Here is an 18,445-nt window from a genome sequence, read left to right as displayed (position 1 = left end):
TTCTTTTCTTACTTTGGAATTTCAGATACTACTGGCCATATTAAGAAGCAGAGATAAAAGGAGAAAGCTAGAAATAATTCGAATGCTGGTCAAGTAATCTACATTGCAGCAATTCACAATAGTGTGTTATATATAGAAAGAGATCAGTCATTGTTTTCAAGCCTGCTAAATAAAACTGAACTCTTGGAATTGCATGCCACTTGACCTTTCCAGGTTTCACCAGCAGTATTTAACTTGTTTGAAGGGAACACACTTGCAAGTGTCTCCCGTTGACAAGACAGATCCTCCTGGTAGTTCACACAATGTTCAAAAGGCACAAGTTCCTTGCTTCAGCACGCAAGAGAGAATTAATTTCCCCAGGAGCTACACGGTCCATACTGAAGAATGACCTGAGAAATTTTCACTCTTTGTCGCAATTTATACTCTCAGCAGGCCCTCTAAAATCAACTCCAGCAGTTAAACATTCAAAAACTACTCACTTTGAGATTGAAATACTTGATGCTCAAACCAGAAAGCAGATATGTATTGTGGACAAGGTGAGTTTCATTTATTTATTTAAACTTCTCTTTTTTGCCCCAAAGATTATTGATCACTTGCTTAATGCTGATAAGACAATACCAAAATGTATCTCTGGATTTTAATATTAATTTTAAGATGAGTGGGATGGATACTTCATAATATACTTTAAAGTACACTTTATATACTTTGTTTCAGTAGAAAATATTCACTGAATTTTCATACTCAATTTAAATGGTAGCCAATAATTATTAGGTTTTGGTTTTCCTCCTAACATTGGCCATTGGCAGGAGGTAAAATTTTAGTGCTCACCTTCTCAGCCTACATGACAAAATGTCTTTCTCTTCATGCACTTCCTTGCATATTCAAATTTTCATAGAGTCTTAATAGTGTTTGTAGAAAACATCAAGCAAAAGGCCCCAAAGTTATTAAAAGTAATATTTAGCATATGTGATAAAATCTAGTCATTTGAAAATTATTTATAATTGATTTAACTGTCTTGAAATATAACCATTTCACTTTTTATGAAAAGTTAACTCATTTCAAAACTACAGTGTTTAAGTTCCTAAAAAGAATGTCTTGCTTAATATGCTATTCCTCTATATTCATATCACATATCAATGTTTCACTAAGGAAAGATAAGATATATACTTCCTAGGTTACAAAATTTAAAAAAACAAATATATGTGTGTATTGTAGATATACATGTGTATGTACAATATTCCAGTCATTTTCAGTTTTTCTAAAGTTTGAAAAAGCATTAGTATTTCAATTTATTATGAGAAAGATTGACATTTTTAATAAGACATATCTTTATTTTGCTTTACAGACAGGTTGAATAAGTTTTTTTCTGTTCTAAAATTAAAATTCAATCACTGATTCCATTTATCTATGCTCTAGCTGTGTTTCTAGATAAGAGGAAAAGAGAAGAAATTGTTTACTTGCTTTTAATTGCCAAGAAGATAATATATACTTTCTTATTTAGTAATTATAACACTATGACCAGCCTATTACTCATGTAATATTAACTTTTATTTACATATGAAAATGAAAAATACAGACCTTTTACAAGTTCATGCAGGTCGTATGTGGAAAATATGAAATTCAAAACCACTTCTTTGTAACTCTAAATCATATTCTTTTCTATAGTACCACTGGGGTCAGGTATAAATGATAAATATGAATTATGTATAATAGACCTTTAAATTACAAACTTCAGGCATGTTACCATTTAAGTATCTCAGTAAAATGTATTTTTTATATTATACAGGAATAAGGCAATTTTTTTAATTGAAGTATAGTTGATTTACAATGTTGTGTTAGTTTCAGGTGTACAGCAATGTGAATCAGTTATACATATACATATATCCACTCTTTTTTATTTAGATTATTTTCCCATATAGGCCATTACAGAGTATTGAATAGAGTTCCCTGTGCTACAAGGCAGGTTCTTATTAGTTATCTATTTTATAAATAGTAGTGTGTATATGTCAATTCCAATCTCCCTATTTATCCCCCCCCCCTTATCCCCTAGTAGCCATAAGTTTATTTTCTACATCTGGAGAATTTTAAAAATAAAATTATCATCCAGAGGTTGTTGATATTTGCAGTTTCTCACTACTGAAAATTTAAAACTTACAAGGAAAATACAATGAAATGAAGGGGAATAAAACAATAAGTGGAATAGATATTATACTGGTCAAGGATTTCCAAAGACCAAAATTCTAAAATGTGGCTGGTTGTGTCTTTTCTGATATGTGTATAAATGTTGACACAAAATCTACTTTAAAGTAATGAGAAAATGTTGGGCTACTAATTATTTTCCTAGTACATTTAACATTTCTGTTTTTGAGATTTTATTTGAAGCTAAGACATGGAGCTTTACATTTTTAGGTATTAATTAAACTGCACAAAATTTAAGCATGCAGAAAGTCATCATTCTTTCGAGGTAAGGATTTGGTTACACTTGAAGAGTCCTGGTACTTGCATCTCTAGTGGCAAACCTTTAGGGAAACTCAGTAGGCTAACTAGAGGATTAATTTTGGACTCCTCACAGCCTTTATTGCACAATCAACACCATCTGATGTGCAACTTACTGCATCCAAATCTCTGACTTGTCAGCAGCACAAATTTTGTTTTGTCTTGTTTTAGCTTTGTAATTTGGTAAACTATCTCATAATAATGGCAAGACATTTAAAAGAAAAAAAATATCTGGATTAGTTTACTTTTTTTTTTTTGCTTAATGATTGTAAACATGAGAAACATTTTGTTTGTTGTCCAATATATTGTTTTGTTCTTGGACAAATTAACAGCTATATTAAGAGTAAGGTCATGTTAATTGCCTCTCATTAGACTTGGTTCTACCCAGTATACAAAAGAAGTGTTGCTTATAACTTAGTCCCTGTCTTTCAGTAACTATAATGTTATAATGTAGTCAAAGTTGAAGGTCATATATTTTGGAACTAAGTATACCTGGACTGAATCCCTGCTACATCAGTCATATTTATCAAAGGCTTGGGAAAGTCGCTGAATTGCTGATCCCCAGGACTCTTATTTAGAACATAGGTTAATAAAATCTATTTTGTAAGCCTATAGTTAAGAGTAAGATATGTAACACATTTAGCATAGTGTCTTGAACGTAATAGGGAAAATAATTTTTTTAATTTAATAATCACTTGGAAAGAGAAATTTAATTTGCATACTAATCCAAGAAAAAATAAGTGATGAAACTCGTGATACTGGCACAGTCTGTAAATTTGACTTCTTGACAATTACCTATTGACATGATCTGGTATAATACTTATGTTAGATATGAATTTTCAAATATGAGTAGGATGTATGTATTTTAGTAATATATGCTGATCTCAGAAATTTTGTTTTCATCTACATATTATAACTTTAACTTCAGAATGGACAAAGTATTTACTCAAGATATTTATAAGATAAAAACATTAAATGAATTCCTTGGATTAAAGAAAACATATTGAATCATGTTCTTTTACTTACACACACACACAAACACACACCCCAAAGAACCACAAATCCTTCTATTGCTTTCATTATATTCTCCAGCTTCTATCCCATTTCTCTCCTTACTTTCATTGCGTTCATGTTGTCTGTACACATTTTCCTCTTCTCATTCTATACTGAACCCACTGTATTCAGGCATTTGCCTCTATCATTCTCAGAATATGAACTTGCTGAGGTCACCAAGGGGCAGTAATAAATACCTTGCTAAATCCAAAGGTCAGTTCTCATGCTTCACGTACTTAGTATATGGGCAACATTTGCCACTGCTAAACACATCCTTCTACTGAAAACATGTTTGCTCTTTGAGTTCCAGAATAACACACACATTTTTTTTAAAAACCCACATCATTGGCTTCTCCCTTTTCTCTTGCTGCTTCTTCATTATCTGACTTCTTACGTGTGGACTGTCACCAACTCAGTCATCAGGACTTTCCCACATCTTTAGTCATTTACTTTATGGAGTCCTATAGCTTTAAATATCATCTGCATATTGATGACTCATAAATATAAAACTACAACTTATTCTTTTCCCCTGAAATACAAATCCATTTATCTATGTATGTATCTATCTGTGTATTTATCTATGTATCTGTGTATTCATCCATCTATCTATCCATCTACTTGTATGTTTACTAGGCATTTCAAACTTGGTGTATCTAAAACTGAGCGCTTGGTCTTCCCAAAAAAATTTTCCACAGGGTTTTCCAAATCAACAAGTAACAACTACATCTTTCAAATAGCTCAAACCAAACACTTAGAGGCACCATGACTCATCTCTTAATCTCACAACCCACATACAATCCATCTTCATGGTGATACTTTCAAATATATCCAGACTGAAAAATTTTCACCACCTCTAATGCCCACATTCCTAAATCTCCTCTGCTCTGTCCTTAGCGCATTCAATATATTCTCTACATAGCAACCAGAACTAGCCTGTTAAAATCATGTCAGATAATATCATTCCCTACTCAGAACTAGTCAGTGTCTTCCTTTAGGTCTTTACTTACCTGTCACTTTTTCCTTGGGGCTCTTCCTTACTACCTGTGTAAAATTGCAAAATCTGCCAGTATCCTCTATGACTCTTCTCTGTTCTACTTCTTTACTAACACTTATCACTATTTAACATACTGCTTATTTTCCTTTTTTTCATTTTGGTTATTATTTGGCCTAACCCTATTATGCCAGTTTCACAAAATCAGGGCTTTGGGTATTTTCACTCCTGTATTTCCAACATTTAAAACAGTGCTTGGCCCAAAGAAAGTGTTTAACCAATATTTACTGAATAAATCGATGCCTGTTCAAGGGATATATGGATTTGACAATGCACTCATGTTTAGCAGCGACAGTTTTTGGATGGAGGAGTATGATATTTGAAAGTACTTTTTACTATTTTCTAAATCTAATTATCCATCAAATAAATGTAAATATATTCACAGAAAAGGACATTTAATTAAATCATTCCACTGAATGCCCAAATTCCTCTTGGCTTGCTCCCAACAAAAATGTATAGAATTCAACTTTGTACTGTGTATAATTTACTAACAAATATTAATGTTCTGATTACAAAGGCTAACAAGCCCTTCATAAAGAAGGAAATGCAGATGGGAATATTTAACTGATGTAGTTATTTCCCATGAATAATTAAAATAATATAACTATAAAGAATGATGAAAATGGAGAGCAGATTTTTTTAAATATTGTTAAATATCACCTTAATTATTTTTTGGAACATCAAAAATGTATATGAAAAATACATTTTAAAAATTTAACAGTGTAAAATGGAATAATTTCCAGTTGCTAACTATTCCTGTCTCACTTCTACTTTTTAAAATGTCAGAAGCTTATCTAGTGACAAGTGGATGATTCAAGAGCAAGGAAAGAACTCTAAAATGTTAGGGTTGATAAACATTTCCAATATCATCACATTCTTTTTTCGTTAACCTTTTCTTCAAGGAACTTGACCTCAAGAGCTCTCTATCACCTATATATTCTAAGTAAAAATTCTCAAAAGTTTTTTAAAGGCTTCTTATGAATAAAATAAAGTACTCAATAATTCTCCTATCCTTTTAATGATAAAAATACCAATGTTCACCAGAAACCTGTAGAGAGAATAATAGGGTAGTGAGATTTCATAAAAACTGTACTTTTAATACTTCAGTTAGAAAATTTGAGAATTCTTAATGTCTGAGTTTGCCACTTTTAATATTTCACCTTGTGCATGTGAGTTAGCATATTTATGCCTTAATTTGCTCATCTGTAAAATGAGAATAGCACCTGCCTTAAAATGGCCTAATGGCAGTTTTCAGAATTTCATGTATAAGCAAGTAACAATATCTTCTTTCTCTTCCATTACTCCTCTTCTTCTTCCTTCTAATCTGTTTTTTATTCCTCTTTTCCCCCTCTATTTTGTTACTCTCTTCTTCCCATTCCTGTCCCCTTTTTTCTCCTCTCCATCCCCATCCCCGTCATCCTATTTCTTATGATGCAGCATGATATAATTGAAATTTATGGCCTTTGGATTTACATAGACTACAATTTTAATATGTCTGGCCTGCTTTTTCTTTTTCCTTGGATATGGCCCAATACCTCTGCCCCTTATTATCTTTTAGAAAAAGATAGAATAAATCTTTTATAGAATAAAAGGATTTAGATATTATTATTCTTCCCCTGTGTAGATGCAGAAAAGGTGGCACAGAGACTTGAAAAGAAGAACTTTGTGTGTGTTAGAACCAAGCTTTGAACCTGGCTAATACACATTCTGTGCCTTGCTCTTAACTATTATACACTATAATGTGAAAGATTAATGACCTCCATTAGCCAAAATTCTCATGTTCTATTTAATTTCATGATTAGGGCATCTGACTTCCAATACAATGTGTTTCAGGACAGAGGTAGGAAGGATCTTAAGCATTCTATTTTATATATATACATATAAAATAGCATTATTTAATACTCAAACTTAGAAATTAAAAATATTTTAAATTCCTTTTAATAATAAAGACAAAATGTGCTCAAATTTTTACATCATTAAAAATTAAGAAATTAAAATAAATAGTTCCTCCCAAAAGAGGTAATTAATGTAATCATTTTCTATGAACCCAGAGTATCCCCAATGTGAACCTCTCTTTTATATATACTTGAGAATTTCATAATACAGCATGTGGTTCTAATTTCAAAAAAAACAGTGTTTAATATTATCTGCTCTGACTTATATTTCTCTCAGAAAAGGTAGACCTATTATATATATTTGGTCACGATATATAGTCCAAATATATAATATGATGAGAGACAATGTGGTCAAATTGTTTATGCTCTGAAGTCAGATATATTTGTGTCTGTATTTGAGCTTTGCAAATCATTAATATCTTATCACCTTAACATAATACTTAACTACTCTGAGTCTTGGTTTTCCAAGTAGGGTAAATCACAAATCAAAGTAGGGTAAATATCTATCTTCCAGGAGTATCTAAGGATTTTATATTTATATGCAAAATGTAGCACCTTGTCTGCCACATGGTTATTTTTCTGCTAATGAACATTGTATTTTAGATAGTGGCAATATATTTTAAAATATGATTATTCCATTAAAGTGGGAAGATAACTGAATTGATACTTTTCTGTTATGACTATAAAAATTTAGGCATTTTAAAATGATAGTTATTATTATCCCTTTCTGAAATGATTAGGAAGCATTAGAATTAGAAAGCATAGTCACAGGGACCCATCTTTGTAGCATCAGTTTCTAGAATTCTATAACCAACTCTCATACTCCAAATAATATGCATTGGTTACTTATACTATGTTATACCATGAAAGATACCAATGGATAGACAAACATTGCATGTCAATTTAATAGTAAAGAAAAAAATAAATATACTCTAGCAAACTATTCATGAGTGTAATTTATAAAACTAATATATAATATTACATATAAACAACTAAATTATGTCTATATTTTTCTATTTTCCAATTGTATCACCATCTAAGAAAACTGTTTTTGTTTACAGTTAAGCTAAGAAGATGTACTTGCATCTTACTTTCTGCTGTAAAATCTATGTAAAGCTATGTTATTTGCATGGCTACATGATATGAGCTCAAAGGTTTGGAGGCAATCATTGTTTGAAGTGATATTACCCTTAAAAAGTTTACAATTGACTATTATCAAGTACCTACAAGAATATTTTGCAGGGGCATAATCCTAGAACAGCACCTGCCTTCCATTTCTCTCTTCCCCTCCTTCCTACTTTCCTTTATCCCTGTTTTTCTTCATATATGTTGAAGAATACCAGCCTTCCAGTTGGTAGGCCCTTTAATAGACACTAGGAACATCAGCATAGAAACCAATCCAAACCACACAAAATCTTTTCCCTCTTCTTCCAATGTTCACCATACTGTAATGGATAATTACATGTAAATAGTCCAACACAAGATAATATAACCTAAGCTAAAGTAGAGATAAGAACAAGGTGCTGAGCACAGATGGATGATTTTTTTTTCTTCTATTGAAGAAAGCGGCTTTAGAAATCTCTTCCAGTTATAAGGAGTCCCAGCACACTGAAGGATCATCCTGGGGATGGCTCTAACAGTAAAGGGAAATCTCCTAAAGTAGAAATTATCTCCTCTAAATGCCTTAACATCCTCGGCCTTTCAGGCTTTAACTGAAAGCATATTGCTATAAGCACACCTCTGGATAATTTAGGAAGGAAGGCAAAGATGAACTCCCTACCTACTTAAGAACTTCAAATGTGCACACTTTTCAGGCTCTATACCATTAGTATACTATATTTTATTAGTGATTTTTTAAACTGACAGTCATTAAATAATTTTCAATCCCTGTTGATCTACTGGGATTCAACTAAGTAAACTGAACCCACCAGTCTGTCACCATATAAAGCCTATGAATGTCACACACATTTTTCTTATGAGAAGTTACTTCTCTTTTACACAGATTTATTTTGAACTGCCTACTACATCTAGCTAACATATATTTTATATCAGAATTGATCTTACTCTTAAACCAAGGAATGCTGTATTTCTGCCTTCTTATAAACTCATCATTCTAACATCATATTGTAAAAAGACCAAATTAATTATTACCTCTCCTTTTTTTCTTATTGCAGTTTGTTTTCTCATTACACATTTTTACTGCCTTCCAAATAACCATGTAATATTACTTCATGTTGGGTGTCTCTGAATTGTAATTATTGGTTATTTGATTTTTTAAAAAAATTAAAATGTAATGTAGTTAGTAATATCTTTTTGCAAGACATTTGATGAATTACTGCCTAACTGAGCCCCTTACTTGTCAGTACTGATCTGTGTGCCAGTAAATATATATTTATTATCTGCTTCTCATAAACTTTATTTAATAAAATCCTGTAATAGTCTGAATTTAATTTAATCGTAACTTTAACATAGAATCCTGAGGCAATCATTCAGATATAGGCTACTACATTTTTATAGATAGAAAAGTTTCAAAAAGCTCTCACTCTAAAATCCCTGAGAAACTACTTTTATCTAAAGAGCTATTTTATGTAGAATTCTTTTAACTTTTGACATGATAAGAACACAAACAGCAAGAATAGCCACAAATGCTGAGGTGTTGATTGCTAAAATAAAACTGGCTTTATTTCAAACTGGGAAGAAAGAAATCAAATAGGTTTTTTTGTAATTATAAATAAATAGATCCATAAATTTACTTGTTTGCTTTTACTTTTCAATTGGCATTTCTGGCATTGTATAGACATAATGTCTTCCTAGGCATTTGTTGATAATAGAATTCAATAACTTAATGCTCCATGTCATAGTTTAAGTATGTAAGTACAATTTGGCTAAAATACCTAATTTTCTAGTTAACTGATATTGAGGCTATTCTGTATTATACTAGAAAAAAATCTGGACTCAAAGGTTAGCTTTGCTTCTGTACAGAAACAGACTCATTTCCTCTTTGCCTGATTATGGCTCTTCAATTTACACATACTACTTATCACTAAAATGATGTATAATGCGTATGTGATGGGATGTGCAGTTTTTCCATATCTTTTTATTGCCTCAAAGTTATTCATTTGGGAGGTTGAAGAGGCCAACAATCAGCAAATGACTGCAACATGATCAAAGTGTCCCCATCAATAGAGAATTCACCTATGAATATAATTATTTAATGAACTGATGGAGAAAGCCTCACCTTAGCCAGTTTATCAAGCTGCTGACTCTCTAGAAGCTCTCCTTGTTTTTACTACATGCAATCAATCAGTAAATCACTTCATTCTATACACAATATATCTCCTTACTGAACTGTACCCATCCTAGTTTAAATTACCATCATCAATAACATACAGACTGATCTACACTCTACATGATTCTTCACTGAACACCCACAGTATATGTAGCAAAACAGAGTAAATATATTATATATACTAAAAATATACTATTTCTATCAGATGTAGTTACAGCCCACAGAGTTTCCACAATATTGCTAGGTGAAATAGAATTTGGCATTTGTTATTGCAGGTGAAATAGTTTTGTTATTGCATTATCACTTTGTCACCTAGAGTCTGTTCAATTTACAGAAGCCAGAAAACATACGTCCAGAGGTAGAATTCCTTACCTGTAAAATACTTCTTATTCTTGTGTTGTGGTGCATTTAATGAAAACATTTTACATTTAAAACTGTCATTTGGGACTACGAATTCTGTGCTTGCCTTTTCTACATTTAAGCCTGTGAAATGAGTGTACTCTAGAAGCCTATGCCCTGCATAACTATTGAAGACTAATTTTTCTAGTTTCAAAAGAAACTAATAGTTTCAAAAAAAATGTTAACTGTACAACAATGAGGAGAATGATAACGTTACCGTGCCTAATAGCTACCACTTCTGGACCATGAGGAACAGAGACTAAACTGCCTGGCATATGCAGTGGGGAAGGAATTTTGATTATTATTCGCTATCATGATTTTGTGGACATTATATATAAGATCACACTGGTGATAGAGGTAACTTTGTAATTCATGTAACAAAATAGTTGATCTTATATTTAGTTCATAGCTGATGAGCTGACTATATTTTATTTCTGTCATGTGCCTAGGAAACTAATGTATTTCTTGGTCAATGATGGAAAGCCTATGTCTTATGTAAAGCAGGGAAAATGAATTATATTTCATATTCTGTCTCCCCAACCTGAAAAAAACTAAATTTTCTGGCCTCCCTCTCTTCTCTCCTCCCTCCCTCTCTCTTCTCTCTCTCTCTCTCTCTCTCTCTCTAGCATGTATAAAATAATGTTTGAAATATATATGCAACATTATATCTATATACCTATATCTATCTATCATGAGAGTAAAATAACATGCATTGTGTATTCTTACTTAAGACACACAGAGAAACAATGGAAATAGTGCCTGGTCTTCTAGAATATTCTAGATAATAAAATTTTAATCATTTGGGCACTGACTTTAGAAGCATTAAAAGCATTTTTGGTTTCTCAACATCCATGGGTAGGAAGTGGGCTCTAGGAGAGCAGGTACCTTGTCTTTTAGTTCATAGGTCTCTGAGTTGCATAAGTATATAATCCCTCACATCGTTCAGACATCTTGGACATTGAGATTGATACCATAATTGAAAATAATTTTTCATTGCTTCTGTGAGGACATGGTGTTGTATTTTGAGTAAATGATAGGGATGAGTAAAGGATACTCATGAGTAAAGGATAGGGGACCAACTATTTGATCAGAAGGTAAATATTAAACTCTGGTAAATATTAGTATTGTTTATTAAGATTTTTTCTTGTTCTCACACAGAAACATGGTAGAATTAAACTTCCAACCTCTTCAAAGTAACGGATTTTGTTCTGTGAAATGAGAGTGAAAGAAATGTATTTATTTCCTGAGGGAAGCTTTGAAAGCCTAATCTAATTTCACTACCATTTTTCCCCCTAAATTTTGCCTTGGAAACAAGCAATTTTCCATATGTTGTCTGCTATGTCAATATAGATCCCAGACTAAGGAAAATGCAGAGTAGTTGCATCAGTCAACCTGTGGTATACATGTAGTGCATGTGAAAACATAGCATATGTTGTTTCAAACCAATGAGATTTGCAACACAACCTAAACTATTCTGACAGGTGCATTCAATGAACTTTGAATTAAAGATGAGATTCATGATTTTGTCATTTCAATATTAGCGATCCTTTCATCATTAGAAAAATATAACAAAGAGAAAGAGAGAGAGGAAAAACAGTTATACATATATATATATGTGTGTGTGTGTATATATATATGTGTGTGTGTGTGTAATGTTTCCTCTTCCATTTAAAAGTGTAGGATTACAGTAAGGCAGGACTACTCAAACTAAAACTTCTTCATGGTAAAGAAAACTATCAATAAAATGTAAAGAAAACCTATGAAATGGGAGAAAAATTTGCAAACCATATATCCAATGAGGGGTTAATATCCAAAATATATAAGAAATTCATATACCGCAATAGCAAAAGAATAAATAACCCAACTTTAAAATAAATTAAGGATCTAAATAGACTTTTTTTTCCAAAGACATACAGATGGCCAACAGGTACATGAAAAGATTTCAAAATCACCAGTCATCAGGAAAATGAAAATCAAAACCACAATATCACCTCAAACCTGTTACAATGGCTATCATCACAACAACAAGAGATAATATGTGTTGGCCAGGATGTGAAGAAAAGGGAACCCTTGTGCACTAGTTGGTGGGAATGCAAATTGGCACAGACACTATGGAAAATAGTATGGATATTCCTCAAGAACTCAAAAATAGAACTACCATATAATCCAATAACAGAACTTTTGTGTATATATCCAATGGAAGTGAAGTCATTATCTCAGAGATATCTGTACTCCCATGATTATAGCAGTATTATTTACTGAAGCCAAGTATTATTTACAAAACAGTATTATTTACAAAGTATTATTTCCAGTATTATGGAAACAACCTAAGTGTCTATCTACAGATGAATGGATAAAGAAAATATGTATATATATTGTGTATATATATATTCATTGTATATATATTCAATGAAATATTATTCAGCCTTTAAAAAGAAGGAAATTCTGTCATTTGCAACAATATGAATGAAACTAAAGGGCACTATGCTAAGAGAAATGTCAGACAGAGAAAAATAAATACTGCATAGTATCACTTATATGTGGATTTTGTTTTTAAGTTAAACTCACAGAATCAGAGAGTAGAAAAGTGATTGCTGTTGGCTGGGGGGTGGAGGAGACAAAGAGAGGTTGTTAAAAGGGCATGAAATTTCAGTTATAAGATGAATAAGGCCAGAAGATCTATTGTATAACATGATGACTATAGCTGATACCACTGTATTGTATAATTGAAATTTGCTGAGAGTACAGCTTAAATATTCTCACCAAAACCAAAAAAGTAAATATGTATGGTGATGGATGTGTTAATTGACTCACTGGGGGAGTCCTTTAATAATGTATATGTATATCAAGTCATCATGTTGGACATTTTAAGTATCTTATCATTTAATTTTTAATTTTACCTCAATAAAGTGAAACAAATTTTAAATAAAATATTTTAATAAATACATACAGAAAACTGTAAAGCAGGTTAATAAAATATCTTATTATACAAAGAAGATAATTCAATAAATTGACTATATTAGATACTCCACCTATTCACTGGATATTAATTTCTTCAATGAATGTTTAATGAGTACTTAGTGTATTTCTAGTAGGAGATATTGAATAAAATAGGCAGCAGAAGGGGGATGATTCTAAATATAGAAGGTTGGATCAATAGAACTCTGAAATTTCTCAGATAATGAAGTTGAAAATTCATGGTTTATAAAAAAGATTCTAATTTGAAAAACTCTTTGAATATTAGTGTCATTAATAGAATAGAAACAGTTCTTGGCTTAACCTACATAGCATTCAGTTCTGGATGTTTAAATTTGTGATCACTGTCAGATATCCATGTAAATGTATTAAATATCCAGTTGTATATATAAGTGTGCAGCTATGAAAACAAGTTAGTGCTGGAGATATACACCTGAGGGTATGAAAATACATGGCATTCAAAGTCAAGAGAATGCATTAGATCAGCTTTACAGATAAAGCATGTCTTATTTTTACCCAGGATGTAATGTAAAATGATGTAATGAAGGTACTGAAGCTTCATGGTTCACTTAATCATCAAACATTTTTTAGATTTTCAGGCATATTAAATAATAAATTTTTCATTGTTCTAAGATGAAATATACTCAGAATTTGTTTAAATGTTGATGAATTTGTCCATGAACATGCAATACACAGTGAAATTTGAAAAGTAATGCAATCACTTTCAGTGGCTGGCACTCTGTAGTAGCATTTATGAGGGCAGTGAGCCAGTGATGCAAAAATAATTGTAGCATCTATCTTTGTGGTTTGATGTCAAACAATTAATAATATAAACTTTCTAAAGTTGGTTTTCCTCCCTAATTATTTTTGCTTGAAACTCATTTCACGTTCTCTACATTATAAAAACTGTAACATAAATCTTGAAGTAACTAAAAAGAAGTTTATGACCATCACTTCAAAATTTGGAGTGATCTCTGATGTTTTGACAGTCATTTTAAATCTATCAAGGTTATAAGATATGGAGTCCTTCCACATCAATAGGTTTAATCTAGTTATCTAAAAAAATTCCCACGAATTTTTTAACAAGTAAAATTTATTTTATAAAACAAGTAAGAGTGACTTTCAGTCTAGATTAAGCAATGACTCCAAATAATCAATGATGGAAAATAACAAAGGTTTACTTCTCACTCGTGACATGCCAGTGTGGATGAGCTGTGGCTGTGCTCTGAGCTCTCTGTTCTGTAACCAGGTTGAAGAAGTAGCTCTTGTCATTGTCATTATCATGTCAGTTTCCAAGTAGAGTGAACAGAGAGAAAGCATCTTAGTTTCGGCTGCTATAAAAAGTGACATAGACGGGGTGGCTTTTAAACAACAGAAATTTACTTCTCAGTTCTGGAGGCTCGAAGTCCAAGATCAGGGTGCCAGCATGGTCAGGTTCTGGTTAGGATTCCCTTTTGGGTTGCAGACTTCCATTCTCTTATTTTATTTAGAAGACTAAACGCTCTCTGGAGTTTCTTTCATAAGGGTACTAACTCCATGATGAAAGCTCCACCCTCATGACATAATTACCTCCCAAAGACCCCCAGCTCCTAATAACATAACATTGTGGTTTAGGATTTCAGCATTTGGATTTTGGGACACACAAACATTCAGTCCATGGCAGTTGGTGAGCCACACTCTGGCTTGTAAAGCTTCTGCTTGGACATTAAACATTTGTTTTCCTCTCATATTTCACTGGTCAATCTGTGGCAGAGCTGAGTTCAACATGGTAGAGATACCAATTATTCCCTCTAAAAGGCCTGCCCTGGGAAGGACAACAAGTATTTTGAGCAATTATAAATCTACCAGAGTAAGCAGACTCTTTGCAATGAAGTTATTTATTCCAAAATTCATATTCCAAACTTCATTCACTTTAATCATACATGGAGACCCAATTTCTCATTCACATTCTACTCACTGGGCTTCCCTGGTGGCACAGTGGTTGAGAGTCCGCCTGCCAATGCAGGGGACACAGGTTCGTGCCCCAGTCCGGGAAGATCCCACATGCTGCGGAGTGGCGGGGCCCGTGAGCCATGGCTGCTGAGCCTGCGCGTCTGGAGCCTCTCACAACAGTGAGAGGCCTGCATACCGCAAAAAAAAAAAAAAAAAAAAAAAATTCTACTCACTGATTTACTTAGTTGAAACAATATTGGATGCCTGGTTTATAAGCAAAAAAGAGAAGTTACACTGTAGCAAGAGAATGAAGGGAAAAGTTAAGAAATGAGAGCCAGCTTCCAGAACATGTACTTGTCATGGCAGAATTCAGTAGCTCCCAGATGGTCATATGAAAGCTCATAATGCCTTTTAGGACCTAAGGCTTGAAACTGACATTGCCTCATCTGTCCACATTCCATTGTACAAAGCAAGCCAAAGAGCCAAGTCCAACACAACCAGCATCACTTTCTAGAGAAGTGAAAATGAATAGAACAAATATTTGCTAAAATAACTAATATGCCACAGATATTCAGTTTCTAAGAACCATTAAAATTATCCTTCTTTTGGTAGGGCAAGAAAATTATTCAAAGTGGATGGATTTAAATATTTGATGCATAAAGAGGTAGGTAAAATCCTACATTTCTAGAAAACTGGCCACTCATAATAACTCTTTTCCCAAGAGATACTATGAATATTAAACTGTGGATTTCCTTGAATCACCAGGAGGAAAAAAACCTCACGTTTTAAGATCTTATGCAGTATAAAATTTTGGTTATATTTTTTGTTACTGTTTTTTGTTTTGTGTTGTTTTGGTTTTTGATGAAATTCAGTTTAACTTCATTGTGCATCTTTCAAAAGCAAATACTAGGTATCTTGAATATTAAGGTTAAATATTTATGGAGTCATGAATAGTTTCAGATTTATTATAAAACAAAACATATGACATATTTCACAGTGGTACCATGTTAGTTTCATTTTTGCATATAGAATTTGACATCTGAGTGTATTTTTTAAAAGTTAATTGACATATCTCTTTAACATCATCAGTAGAAAAAAGCCAAAAATTAATTACACAACAGAGTTAACATCGCAGGTGATTTACAAACCTGATGTACATTTTCAAAAAGTAAACATCACCCTTCTGAATATGTTTGTAATCTGTACAATGAAATGATTGAGGGATAAATTTCTTTTCCTTGTCCTCCTTACATGATTAATGTTTTTAATAGTTCTTTACCACTTGAGAGAAAATACTCAAAAACTTAGCAACTTAAAATAAAGGCCATCTATTTATCTCATTATTCTGTTATTTGGTGATTTAGCTTATAGTTGTTCAGGAGATCTGCTGATGTCTGCTGGGCTCAAGCCCGCTGCCAGGTAGCTGGGTGATTGATCAGGGAGTGAGCTCTAGGAAAGTGTGCAACAGGGCCATGTGACTGTCATCACTGGGGAAGCTAACTCGAGCTTCTTTATGTGAGGGTGTTAGCAGAAATAATAGAAATACATGGCCAGTCGAGTCTTAGATTCATGACTTGCACAGCCTCACTTTCAACACATGCTCTTGGTTAAATCAAATCATAAGGCTAGCTTAAATATAACGTCCAGGGAAATAAACTCTACTTCTTGATGGGAGGATCTGCAAAATATTGTGGCCAATTTTACAATCACCACAATAGTATAGAATAACATATACTTTTATTACTAATAAATAGTATATACACATGTACATATATACAAAACAGATTGATAGATACTACTAATACTAAGTCCATTATTACTTATCAGTTTCATTGATATTTTCACTATATTTGAGCCTTTATTCAAAATACATTTCATGGCACTTATAATTGAAGCATTCATAAACATCACCTTTTCCATTTACAACTAAAAGCAAAGCAACTTTGGTAAATGTTCTTGTCATTGTCACTGCAAATCAATAAATAGAAACCAATTATGTTTTAAGCAATAATTTTTCAATGGACTATAAATACTTGCTTCTTCCAAGACTTTTTATTCTATTATCATTAGGCAATTATATCATTTAAATATGGCCCTGAAACATTTTAAAAACTGCAATTAAGAAAATTCAAACTAGATTTAAAATATATCACATGGGCTTTTTATTTCCCCTTTATCTGCATTATATTTTGATGAACAGTATTATTGATGTAGAATTTTTTTACTTATGGAAAAATCACCTTTTTCAAAGAAATGAATACAAATTAATTTGGATTATGCATAGATACATTAAGCCTCTTCCCTATGATTATGAAGCTGAATGATTAATCAATAGGTAGTAGAATATCATTCATTTGTTAACTATTTTCTTCATATAGTTAACTTTCATGTAATAATATGTGTGACTATTTGGAAAGGAATATGATTGTCATCTGATCACTACAGGTTTTGTTTTTTTATTTTTAACATAACAAAAGACACCTTTATTACTCTTATCACTTAGGAAGTTCCAAGGGTTTTAGGAGCCAGAAACAAGAGGAAGACAAAATGTATATTTCTTAATATAAATCACAATTTCACACAAACCAAAAGAGTTTATAAGAACACTTGAAATAACCCCCACTGCTACACACACCTTTTATACCTTCTTAGTGGCAATTTCACTGACACAAAGACCTACTTCATGACATATAAAAATAAGAAGCAAAGCTAGATATACACTACACCTCATGACCAATGTTTGAGCCTCCTATATTACTTAGAAATTATCCAGATATCTAAAATTATACTTACCATTCATACTAGATTTTAAAGTTAACTAAGGGTCTTGGGAATTATATTTAAGCTGACATATTACAGAATTTAATTACTGTTGCTATCAAAAAGTTTGTCAGAATTATACTTCAGTTTAAATAAACATATAATTTTTTTCTTACTAGTTATCTATTTTATACATAGTAGTGTATCTGTGTCAATCCCAGTCTCCCAATTCATCACACCACCACCACCACCACCACCGCTTTCCACCCTTGGTGTCCATATGTTTGTTCTCTACATCTGTGTTCTATTTCTGCCCTGCAAACTGGTTCATCTGTACAATTTTTCTAGGTTCCACATATATGTGTTAATATACAATATTTGTTTTTCTCTTTCTGACAAACGTCACTCTGTATGACAGTCTCTAGATCCATCCACATTTCTACAAATGACCCAATTTCATTCCTTTTTATGGCTGAGTAATATTCCATTGTATATATGTATGACATCTTCTTTATCCATTCATCTGTCGATGGGCATTTAAGTTGTTTCCATGTTCTGGCTATTGTAAATGATGCTTCAATGACCATTGTGGTA

At 32.3% G+C, this 18,445-nt stretch overlaps 1 protein-coding gene across 1 annotated transcript in view; it reads left to right on the top strand.

Moving 5' to 3' along the window:
* Positions 1–302: 302 nt before the first annotated feature.
* TECRL (trans-2,3-enoyl-CoA reductase like) overlaps positions 303–18,445 on the top strand; it is a gene marked incomplete at both ends in the record, with an annotated part of 97,918 nt that continues 79,775 nt past the window's right edge. The window contains one exon of the mRNA XM_082602039.1: positions 303–536. Coding sequence (XP_082458165.1) covers positions 303–536 — 234 coding nt within the window. The remainder of the gene's footprint in view (positions 537–18,445) is intronic.

Source organism: Mesoplodon mirus, assembly GCF_964341445.2.
Source record: "Mesoplodon mirus genome assembly, chromosome: 2".
NCBI lineage: Eukaryota > Metazoa > Chordata > Mammalia > Artiodactyla > Ziphiidae > Mesoplodon > Mesoplodon mirus.
Note: the sequence above shows the minus strand (reverse complement) of the source record. Positions and strands in the feature narration are given on the sequence as shown.